Source organism: Camelina sativa, chromosome 17 (assembly GCF_000633955.1).
Source record: "Camelina sativa cultivar DH55 chromosome 17, Cs, whole genome shotgun sequence".
Taxonomy (NCBI): domain Eukaryota; kingdom Viridiplantae; phylum Streptophyta; class Magnoliopsida; order Brassicales; family Brassicaceae; genus Camelina; species Camelina sativa.
In genome coordinates this window covers 32601222-32613241 of record NC_025701.1, presented here as the reverse complement: position 1 = coordinate 32613241, position 12020 = coordinate 32601222, and the positions used below count along the sequence as shown (strand labels likewise).

General features: G+C 34.7%; 1 protein-coding gene and 1 pseudogene across 1 annotated transcript; one reads left to right on the top strand and one right to left on the bottom strand.

Moving 5' to 3' along the window:
* Window positions 2475-3974, bottom strand: LOC104758662. The gene is made up of 2 exons (XM_010481567.2): window positions 3018-3974; window positions 2475-2924 (listed from the first exon to the last, which is right to left on the bottom strand). Exons 1-2 carry the CDS (start codon window positions 3966-3968, stop codon window positions 2631-2633), a joined length of 1245 nt encoding a protein of 414 aa, XP_010479869.2. The 5' UTR covers window positions 3969-3974; the 3' UTR covers window positions 2475-2630.
* Window positions 6918-9504, top strand: LOC104758661 (annotated as a pseudogene).

The following is a 12020-nucleotide window of genomic DNA, read 5'->3' as shown; positions in this document are numbered from 1 at the left end:
CTCTTGAGTATGTCGAGTTCATCAACGGCTACTACTAAACGACGGTGTTTAATATTGGGCTTGTGGGCCTGTGATGACGATGGATTAGGGCTTTTTATGGTTGAGGATTTCTAGAAAGTATCTTAGGATGATCTTGTCTATGATTTTTTAGGGGGATTGCGTCTATGATCTTGTCTATGATTGGAGTCCAATTGTCCAAATACCTCTCCAAACTCAAATGTACCACTCTCTTGTGTATGTAGAGTTCATCAACGGCTACTACTAAACGACGGTTCTTAACATTGGGCTTGTGGGCCTGTGGGCCTGTGATGACGATGGATTAGGGCTTTTATGGTTGAGGATTTCTAGAAAGTATCTTAGGATGATCCTGTCTATGATTTCTTTAGGGGGATTGTGTCTATGATTTTTTTTTGTTGGTAAAAGTGTCTATGATTTTTTTTAATGGATGTGTAAAACTTTCGATTTTGCACAACAATAACAACAACAAAAGAAAAACTTTCGATTACGAAAAGTGAGCCATATATATTGCGATGATATCTGAATATAACATATAAGAAATCGTTATATATTACGAAAAAAAATATTAGGATTGTGCTTTAAAAAAAAAACAAAAGAAAATTTGAATGAGTAAGATGAGTAGCCAATTCTGTTTTATTGAATCAGACTTGAGCTTAATCAACAAAATAGTGAGTGACCAACAAGCCCAACACAAAAAAAAAAGTACTGAAAAGAAGTTGTCACATTTGTGCAAGTGCAAACATAAAAAGAGTTGTCACGTCTGAATTTTTTTATAAAGAAGGATATATTCGAGACTGATAATAAATGTATAAAATGATTTTGTTTCGAAACTANCTCTTGTGTATGTAGAGTTCATCAACGGCTACTACTAAACGACGGTTCTTAACATTGGGCTTGTGGGCCTGTGGGCCTGTGATGACGATGGATTAGGGCTTTTATGGTTGAGGATTTCTAGAAAGTATCTTAGGATGATCCTGTCTATGATTTCTTTAGGGGGATTGTGTCTATGATTTTTTTTTGTTGGTAAAAGTGTCTATGATTTTTTTTAATGGATGTGTAAAACTTTCGATTTTGCACAACAATAACAACAACAAAAGAAAAACTTTCGATTACGAAAAGTGAGCCATATATATTGCGATGATATCTGAATATAACATATAAGAAATCGTTATATATTACGAAAAAAAATATTAGGATTGTGCTTTAAAAAAAAAACAAAAGAAAATTTGAATGAGTAAGATGAGTAGCCAATTCTGTTTTATTGAATCAGACTTGAGCTTAATCAACAAAATAGTGAGTGACCAACAAGCCCAACACAAAAAAAAAAGTACTGAAAAGAAGTTGTCACATTTGTGCAAGTGCAAACATAAAAAGAGTTGTCACGTCTGAATTTTTTTATAAAGAAGGATATATTCGAGACTGATAATAAATGTATAAAATGATTTTGTTTCGAAACTATATGTACGAGTGTTATCTTATCTTTAACTGCATTCGGTAAAAGACTATTCTAATATGGACGTGAATAAGAATAAGAAATTATTGTGTATAAAAATTGTAATATTCAGAAAAGTAGCTACTTGTTTTGGTTCGTTTGCACCAATTGGCTACTTGTTTGTTAAAAGTTTAAAATATACTTTTTCAGTTATATTGTTTGGATGCTATCAAAAAGTCATAATAATCTCTCCAATATTTCTACTTGAGATTTGACCTAAAGGCACTGTTTCTTGTCATCTGTTACAGTGTAAAAAGTCTGATTAGATTTGTCTGTTAGTTAAACGTGTTTCTCTTTTTTCTCTGTATGGTAATTTGGTAGCAAAAATATTAATAGTAAAATATCATCAAGTTTTTACTGGAAGTTAGCTAAACTACACGTCCTAACTATTACCCGTAATTAACGGTCCTATGTTATGAACTGATCATGATATAAATTTTGTTGACAAAGAAACAAAAGTAAATGTAATGAGACTTCGTTTCATCCAAACTGGTTTTTGTTCATGCAAACGGTTAATCTTTCAGCAAAAAAATAAATATAAAAACCTAACATATAATTTCTTATTACATTATTAAAAAATATGGGAGTTGAATAAAATGCATATAGTATTGTTGTTTTGGTCTTACGAGAGAGATCTCTGCAATCAAGAACCGGTTCAATCTCGTTAGTTCCAAGTCATTACATTTTTATATTTAACCCACCAAACACATGATTCAACGTATTTTACGTGTAATATTAAAAATACAAATGATTATTTTTTTCGAAATGCTTCTATGGAAGTCTTCAAAAATCGCAATCAAATCACAAATTATTATGTTTTTTCTTTTGGAAAAATAAATAAAGTATATATATAAACTTATCACTAAATTATCGATTATTATAATATATTTTCCCTGTTGTTTTTCTCTCATCTCCTTAATTTTTCTTCATCATAATGATGAGTTTTTTTCTTGCCCAAACAAAAGAGAAGAACATCATCATCACATAAACAGAGGAATCTCATTATTTCAGGAGGGATCAGAAGACATGAAAAATAAAAAACACAAAAGAGTTCAAGATAAGAATCATCTGTACGGGATAGTGTTACAAAAGAAACACAGTTAATTAGTGTAAAACAAATCTAGCACTCTTGTCGGACATTAGTAGCTACAGCTCGAGCCCAGAACTTGATCTGATCTTTCATTTCTTTTCTTGAATCTTTCGGAACCCTAGGCGGTGTAGCCAGTCCGCTTGCGACACGTGGCTCGACCAGTTGGTCTTCATAATCTTTCAGCCTCTGAATCTCTTTGGTTGTCTCTACGCTGCTTAACGTTTTACGCAGCGTTTTGGGGATCGAGCTCCCTTGTTTGACCATAACAGTGTCTTCAGCTGATCTCAAGCTTCTTGGTGGTCTCTGACTTTGATTGCTTGAGGCCTGCACCAAGATTCAAACTTAAATATGTTTTTGATCAAGTTCTCAATAACCATTACTAATTTCTCTGACATAGAGAATGATTCATTTCATTACCTTTGGAACATTATGTGAGCTAGCGAGGGCTTCACGGATCAAGAATCCCATTCTTGAGTCGTCATCCTCCTCATTATCTTCTTCTCTTCTCATGTTATTCGGCATCGTTTGAGTTCTTTGCAAACAAATCTTGACACTACTACTACTACTTCTTGTTTTGTTCCTTTCACTAATCCCTTTGTCTCGTACCATAGTTTCCTTCTTCTGCAAGAAACGCTCACCAGACGTTGTCGGTTCTAGAACCCTAATCTTCTCGGAGAACTGCCTTGTCAGCTTATTAATCATCTTCTTTGCCTCGCGGTCCACCTCTCTTTTTTCTATCTGAGGCGGCAAAGAAGGAGCTCGGATCAACCCACGTTTTGTGGAAGCTTCTTGAATCTTCCCCGGAGCCGAACGAGATCCAGATTTGGGAAGAACCACGGGTTCCTTATTCTCCAAGGAAGAGCCAATTTGCCTCGGTTCTTGAACCCTAATATTTTCTGAGCTCTTCAGTTTCATCTGAGATCCGCCTTCTCTACTATCTAAAGAAGGTACCCTGATTATAGATGCTTCTAGAACCTTCTCCGAATCTGAATCTCCCATTGTTTCAGCAGAAGAAGAAGGGTAAGGATCTGAGTGACAATACCTCAAGCCTCTTGATCTCCTTGTAAATAAGTTCTCAAAGAACCAGTAATCTTCAAGAAGATCATCAATAAGTAAATCACTTGAACTTACACGATCCATGTCCTTTTCAGACAAGTGATTACAAAAGATTAAAAAGAAAAAAGTTAAAAGGAAGAAGACAAGAGACAGAGAGACTCTAAAAAGAGAGAAGTTGTGTTTTATAACAAAGATTGAGTCTTCTGGTTTTCCTTTGTGGGTGTATTTGTTTTGTTCATATCTGTGTTGTTTAGTGAACATCCAATGTATTTGAGGCATCGATTCTGGAGTTTTATTTGGAAGTGCCCACATGGGCAGCCTTTCTTCAATTATTATTTTTCTTATAGTTTATTTTTAATTATTATATCTGTGTAGAGTGAATATATTGGTTTTTGAATAGAATATTTTAAAGACTTTCCAAGTAAAAATAATGCTGAAATTGTAACTCATTACAGGATAAAATTGTTACAACTTAGGACATCTCCAACCCACCTCTATATTTGCTTTTTAACTCTATTTTAGAGTAAAATCTACTCCAACCCATCTCTATTTCTACCTCTATAATAGAGATCTCTATTTTTTCCTCTATAATAGAGTTGAACTTTTTAATTTATAAAATGGTCCTTGTACTTTTAACACTTTTATATTTATGATCAAAATATATTTATTAAATATAAATAACTTAAATATTTTAGTTTTTATTCACACTATAATATTAATTTCGTATATTTTAAACAAGAGTTATTTTCTCTTTTGTAAAATATATAAGATAGCCAAAAAAAAACAACAAAACTCCAAAACCAAAAATAATGAAAACATTTATAGTAAAAAATTCAAACAAATAAATACTTACTATATCATCATTTGAAGCACCACTTTGATGTCTGTTTTCACATTGTCTTATGCATGCATGTAGTTTTTTTGTGGGAAAAATACACTAATGTCGATGATTAATTAAAAAAATCTACTATGTTTTATTATTTTATATGATGCAATGTATTTCTTTTAATAAATGTGATATTTAAATAATATTTATGAATGTTAAAAATTTAAATAATATCATAATTTTATGAAAGTTTCACAAATACTAAAATAAATGGGTTAGTTTGTAACTTTTATAAGTAAAAGATATTAATAGTAAAATAAAAAAAGAATCTCTATGGAATATTCTTTTTTAGAGGAAAAAATAGAGGTATACATTGGAGCAAAAATCACCTCTATTTTAGAGGTAAAAATAGAGAAAACCATTGGAGATGGTCTTACACAGCTCTAGAGCAATAAAGTCAACTAAATAAATAGAGTATAGGTATAGTGAAAGTCATGTGAATATATATTTAGCCAAAACAAAAAAAGTTACGTGAATAAAGAGGTATCTAAAGTGGATAATAAAATACATAATTTTGGCAACAACTAAACTACAAGAAAGAAAAAAAGTTCCAACAAAGTTATGATTATTAAGGGACGGCATAATAATTAATCACTGTCAGAATAGTCCACAAAGACATGTGATTTCTCTGTTTATATACATTAGTAATAACCGTAGTACGTAGTGTGTCATAATAAAAAGATTTTAAAACATGTATTTGGAGAAAAAAATACAAAGAATTTGATTATTTGAAGTATCATAATCAGTAGAGAAAAAAAGAAAGAAAGAAAAATCAATAATCACGAGTTCTAGTCTCTAGATCTCCGTCAAAAAGCCGCAATGTTTTTGTATTGTTGACAAGTGGTTCAATTAGTGATAAGAACGAAGGATATTATAATACTCCCTCCGTTTTATAATATAAGATGTTTTAGAAAATCTTTTTATTTCATAATATAGGATGTTTTTAATTTTCTATACAACTTTTAGATTAGTTTAATACTTTCTATTATGCAGTCTCGTTTATAATTGGTTGAACTTTTTTAAAATAGTTATTTTTTAATATGCGTGTTTTACTCAAAACATTATATATTTTGAAACGGAGGGAGTACTATTTTAATATGAGTTGAATAAATGAATGAATATATATGATGGATTTGATTGTTGATTGTTGATTGTTTTATTTTTGTTTGTAATCACGTGGATATGATTAGAAAGTGACGAATTTTAAGATACTCAAATATTTGGTCAATTTTACTTTTTCTTGTAGTTTATACTTATAACGCCTAATTAATCTTTCGCGTGCTGCGAAATCAAAGCATTTATTTGATATCTTCCTTCGTAAATGAAGAATGTTTCACAATAATCCTACTTGTACGTATAATATAACAAGATACTACAAACTTAAGCCACAAATAATGATTTAAGATTTGTATAATGTCACATTGACACTAAAACCTTCCCAAATAGAAAATATATAAAAAAGAAGATTTGTATAATGTCACATTGACACTAAAACCTTCCCAAATAGAAAATATATAAAAAAGAACAGTTGGGGTTTTCTCCTTCCACTAGATCAGATGCTTTGGATATGATTTGATCTCTGAATTTTTCAGCAATTAAAGTGTTTCTGCTTTCTAGTTATGTGAAACCTTTGTTCACTTCATCACTTGTGTCCTTGTATACTACTAGTATTTTTTTTTACTAAAAGTGTTCTGCGATTTCAAGTCACGGCAAATAAAGGTATTCAAACTTTTGATTTAGTAAAATGCGCTATTGGGCCTAATAACCGGCGACATTTCGCTAATACTAGGGAAGTAAAAATGGTGAGCAAATTTTATTTTTTCATCATTTATACTACAAGTCGCTTAAAATTTGATTTGATACCTAAGGGTCCTAAGCAATTAAAAAAAGAGTCATGTTTTTAAGTTGCAGATAGACAAGTTTATCTACAACTAGTATTAATTATTTTTACATTTTGGTAAATGGGCTGGTTTTAAAAACTGTCTTTAAGTGTTTAAAGCCATATTTGCACTTTTAACTTTTAAGTGTACATTTCTCCAAGGCAACAAATTCGTCCCAACTAAAAAAATCGAACTAGAAGGTCGACCAAAAACTTATTTCTCCTTCAGAGCGGCCATTATTCACCGTTACCCCAAGTCCCAACTCGTAGTTGTTAAACTTTAATTATTTTCTTGTGGAAAAAGCTAAAGAATTGCGCGTGAAAGAAAGAGAGAGGAACCAGTGGCATGACCAGACCAGCCTCGAGCCCTCTGCCTTTTGTTTTTAAAACTTATAAACGCGTTTTGTGTTTGTAAGCAGATGACTATATGGTCAAATAAAGTCTTCTGGCCAAGTAACATCACATTACACTCACTTTATATAGACAAGAAAAGACATCACACCACACACTTCATATGATATATATATTACCCAACAGCTACCAGTGTATAATGGACTCCGAAAATTAAAAGAAAGACCAAGAAGCCAAAATGTCAAGATGCTAAGAACTCTTGTGGTCTAACACACCACTTGGTTAAGATCAATTTTCTTACCTTTTTCTTGACAAAAGATGCAGCCGATCTTCCAAGCGATCCTTCAAAATGACCTTCCAGCTTTTCTTGGTTTGGTGGAAGAGAGAGAATCGTCACTGGATGAGAGAAGCGAGGAGCAAAACACGAACAACACGGTTTTGCACATGGCTGCGAAGCTTGGTCACCAAGAAATCGTCTCCAAGATTATTGAGCTCCGACCGTCCCTCCTCTGTTCCCGCAACTCACACGGAGACACACCTTTTCATCTTGCTGCTCTTCTTGGAGACGTAGACATAGTTACGCAGATATTAAACACTGGATTGGAACTGTGTTCCGCACGCAACGACAAAAACCAAACACCTCTCCACTTAGCTTGCCTTAGCATTTTCATGGTGGCTGGTAGACTCATCGTGGAAAAGACGTATTCAGTCGACCTCGATGAACTCAATTTCGCCATATCAAGTGGAGCTACTTGTAAGTTTATAGTATATACAGCGCGCTCAACATGTTTTCGTAATCTTGTATGAACTCACTGTCTCGCTATTGTGTTGGCCGTTGGGATCACTGTCAGGTATTGTTGGGTTTATACTGGAGAGATTTCCAGAGCTAGCTAGACAAAGAGCTTGAGTTGTCGAAGGCGGCTCTCCATCAACGCTACTGCATCATGCGTGTGACAAAGGTGACATTGAACTGACAAGTATATTGCTAGGGGTCGATCAAAGACTAGGAGAAGCTCTTAACGCCGAAGGTTTATCACCTCTGCATCTGGCAGTCCGAAGAGGTTCGGTTGTAATCCTGGAGGAGTTTGTGCAAAAGGCTCCATTGTGTTTCGAAGCTCTCACGCCGTCAAAAGAGACAGTCTTTCATCTCGCTGCACGAAACAAAACTATAGACGCCTTTGTTTTCATGGCTGAGAGTTTGGGCATTAACAGCAGAGTTCTTATGAATAAAAAAGATCAACATGACAACACTGTCTTACATGTTGCTGCTTCCGTGGCTTGTTGTGCTCCGGTAAGTGGTTTTCTTTGTGATCCCTAGCTCTAGCTCTCTCCTCTCTATTTCAAAAGCACTTTTGAATTTAGTTACAATTTTTTTTGACTAGCCAGATATATACTCTATGTTAGGAATCTAACCTTGACTATAAGATGATACATCATCTAATATACAAGTGATATATTGAATCATCCGGCTCACTTATTGTCAATTTATTTGTTTTGTGTGTGTTGTGTTTCTTCTCACATATTCCTATTGAATAAATTGCAGCTTATAAGTTACATTGTTGGTAAGAAGACAATAAATATCAGAGATAGGAATTTTGGTAAGCAGCTAATAAATATCAGAGATAGGAACAAAATGGGTTATCGAGCTTCTGACCTTGTCCCTCTAGAAGCCAAAGACTTTGAGTTCATATCAAGCTGCCTGATGTGTGACGACACCAAGAATTCAGAAGAACTGGAGTCAAAGAAGGCTGAGAACAATCAAGATTACAGAGGCCACTCTAATTATCCAGTCGATAATACTCATAGACGCTCTCATGAAAGGGAGGTAATACGGTTGCTTGAGCTAATCGGAATAAGCACATCAGAGATAGCAGAGAAAAGAATGAAAAGCAAGAGACATGAGGTTAAAAGGGGTCGTAAGAGTTTGGAACATGAGATGCATATAGAAGCATTACAAAATGCAAGAAACACGATTGCCATAGTGGCGGTCTTGATTGCTTCAGTTTCTTATGCCGGTGGGATAAACCCTCCGGGCGGCGTCTACCAGGATGGGCCGTGGAAAGGGAAATCAACTGTAGGCAATACGGCAGCGTTTAAAGTCTTTGCAATATGTAACAACATGGCACTGTTCATGTCGTTGAGTATTGTTATTCTTCTCGTTAGCATCATACCTTACCAGAGGAAACCCTTGAAGAAATTACTAGTGGCCACGCACAGGATGATGTGGGTTTCTGTAGGGTTCATGGCAACGGCTTATGTTGCGGCATCTTGGGTGACCATACCTCATTTCCCCGGATCACGATGGTTGTTTCCGGCTATTGTCTCCATTGCTGGTGGATCACTGACCGTACTCTTTTCCTATCTAGGAGTTGAGACAATCAGTCATTGGTTTAAGAAGATGCATCGCGTAGGAGGAGGACTACCGGTTTGTTTTATCAAGAAAACCCGTGTCAGAGATATACCTCCCATTACAAGGGCCCGCTCAGATCATACAATGCCTTCCCTTGCAAGGACATCCTCAGACTTGGCCGCCTCCGAAGGATCAGGCTACTTCACCTATTGAATCTTTTGGATAAAGTGTCTAGGGAACGTAAACAAGTATCACCTTTTTTTATTTTTTTTTGATCAAAACAAGTACCACCTATGTTGTTTTTTTTAAGAGTGAAAGTCCAAAGAATATTGTCATATATAAATGATGTTTAAAATGAGTAGTGTTAATCTTTTTGCTTGTTTTTAGTGATCTTTATAATTATACAAGACCAAAGAAATAATAACAAACACATCAATTAATTAAGGGTAATTCTTGTAAATACCACTAAAATGAGTTTTTGTTTTTCTTAAAAAATACCATTTTTAGTTTTATTTTTTTTATTTATTTCTTTCAAAAATACCACAAAAATGTTATTTTTTTTTCTCAAAAATTAATCCCTAAATCCTAAACACTGAATCCAACCCTCTTAATAAAACAAATTAAGGAAACGAATTCTGTATATTTTTAATTACGTAAAGTTAAATATTGGCTTGGTTTAGATTTTTAAAAATTAGAACAAAATTATGTGTCGTTTTGGGTTTACAAATACAAGGTGATTAGAGTTTAGATTTTACAATTAAAACGAAATTATATGTTGGTTTGAGTTTACAAATAAAGTAGTTAGGGTTTAGATTTTACAATTAAAACAAAATTATATGTCGGTTTGGGTTTACAAATGAGGTGGTTAGGGTTTAGATTAGGCCTGGGCACAAAATCCAAATCCGAAAATCCGAACCGAATCCAAACCGAAAAAATTGGATTAAAACCGAACCAAAACCGAAGATATATCCGATCGGATTTTGCTTTCATTATTTGTGGATATCAGATAATAATCCGATCTGAACCGATATCCAATAGATATCTACATAAATCCGAAAATATTTGAATAATTGATATCCCGAAGAATTCCCGAAAATATATGAAAAATCCGAACCGAATCCGAACGCCCAGGCCTAGTCAATAGGCAATGGTGCAATGATAGTCGAACCCTCTCTATTGTCATCAACCATCGCAACAGTGAAATCCCCTGGTTCATCATCACTGAAGTTGTTCTCACACACGGGAGCGGTGGTCGGAGGTAAGAAAGACGCTGGAGATTGTGTCAAAGACGGAGATGCAAACGGAAATTCATCTTCACGAAATATCACATCACGAGAGATAAAGATGACCTGACAATCTAAATCAAACAATTTCCAACCTTTCTTGCCCAAGAAGACACAACGACGGCTGCGAGAGGCAAACTTATCTCCTCTATGATCAAGATTATGCACATACGCAAGACAACCGACAACTCGGAGATGACTATATGAAGGAGCGTGCCCATACAAACGTTCAAACGCTGTCTTGCCTTGCAATAAATTAGAAGGCGTCCGATTAATAAGATAACCCGCTTTAAGAACACATTCGCCCCTATATCCAATTGGTAGGTTTGCATGGAACCGGAGAGCTCGTGCAATATTCAAAATATGACGATGCTTACGTTCTGCTCGGCCGTTTTGTTGCAGAGTATGAACACATGATGTTTCATGAATGATGCCGTGTTCTTGAATAAACCGAGTTAGACACATGAACTCCGTTCCATTATCACTTCGAACGGTTTAAATTTCTTATGAAATTGACGGTCGATCATAGCCAGAAAATCACAGAGACATTGAGAGACTCTACTCTTGTCAGGAAGAAGATAGAGCCAGACAACGCGAGAAAAATCATCAACAATAGTTAAGAAATAACGTGATCCACAAAATGAAGTAGTACGATACGGCCCCCATAAATCAGTATGTATCAAATCAAAAACTTTCATTGCATTATGAGAACTTTCGGGAAAAAACTAACGAGTCTGCTTTGCTCTAAAACAAACGTCACAATTCTTAATTAAAACTTCACTACTATTATTAGAATTACTACTAACTCCAAGAATCATTCCGGTAATACGAGAAGACGGATGTCCGAGACGGTGATGCCACAAGACTGAATCATCATGAACGTTTGCTTGCAAAGAAGTGATACTAGGTTTTTTGTGTCTCCTAGTAGGTCTCAATTAACCTTATGCGTTGTAATACTTAAGGTGTCAATCCAGTTGGGAAGGTTCACTATCACTCGAGATGCAGTCAAGAAGTCACAAGTTAAGCCAATTCAAAAGAGTGTTTTTCTAACAATCCTAGAATGATCAAAATGCAAAACTGAAATGAATCACAGAACTAGAAACGAGAATGCATGACAAGAAGCGAAAATGAATAAAAACATAAACGAGTCTAAGCATGAACTAAAAAGCAAGAAACGAAACTGTTCCAGGAATGTAATAAAAATCAGAAAGAAAGAAGTCCTAAGGATGGGGTAATTGATGTCGGTGGAGTATCATAGTCTACAGAGTGTTTAACATACCACAAGCAAACTATCCCTAAACAATGAACATCACAACCTAGCTAATCCAATCTATTGGCAAAAACTACTCAGACTCAACCACTTCCATACCTAGCTCTCGCTAGAGTATCATGGTCGAGCAGGCATTACAAACAAGTTCATTCATGTCAACAAACATCCTAGACAACTAATCTCTTTGGCTAGGAACGTAAGTCTCTGGCACTAGTTGGTCAGACATTTCATCAAACACCTTTTGGGTGTGGAAATGTCTCAAACCTAGTCCCAATTGATCAGAGAAAAAATAGTATTTCTTACTGAAGTCCAGAAGGGAATGATGCAATCAACGCTTAAACACTC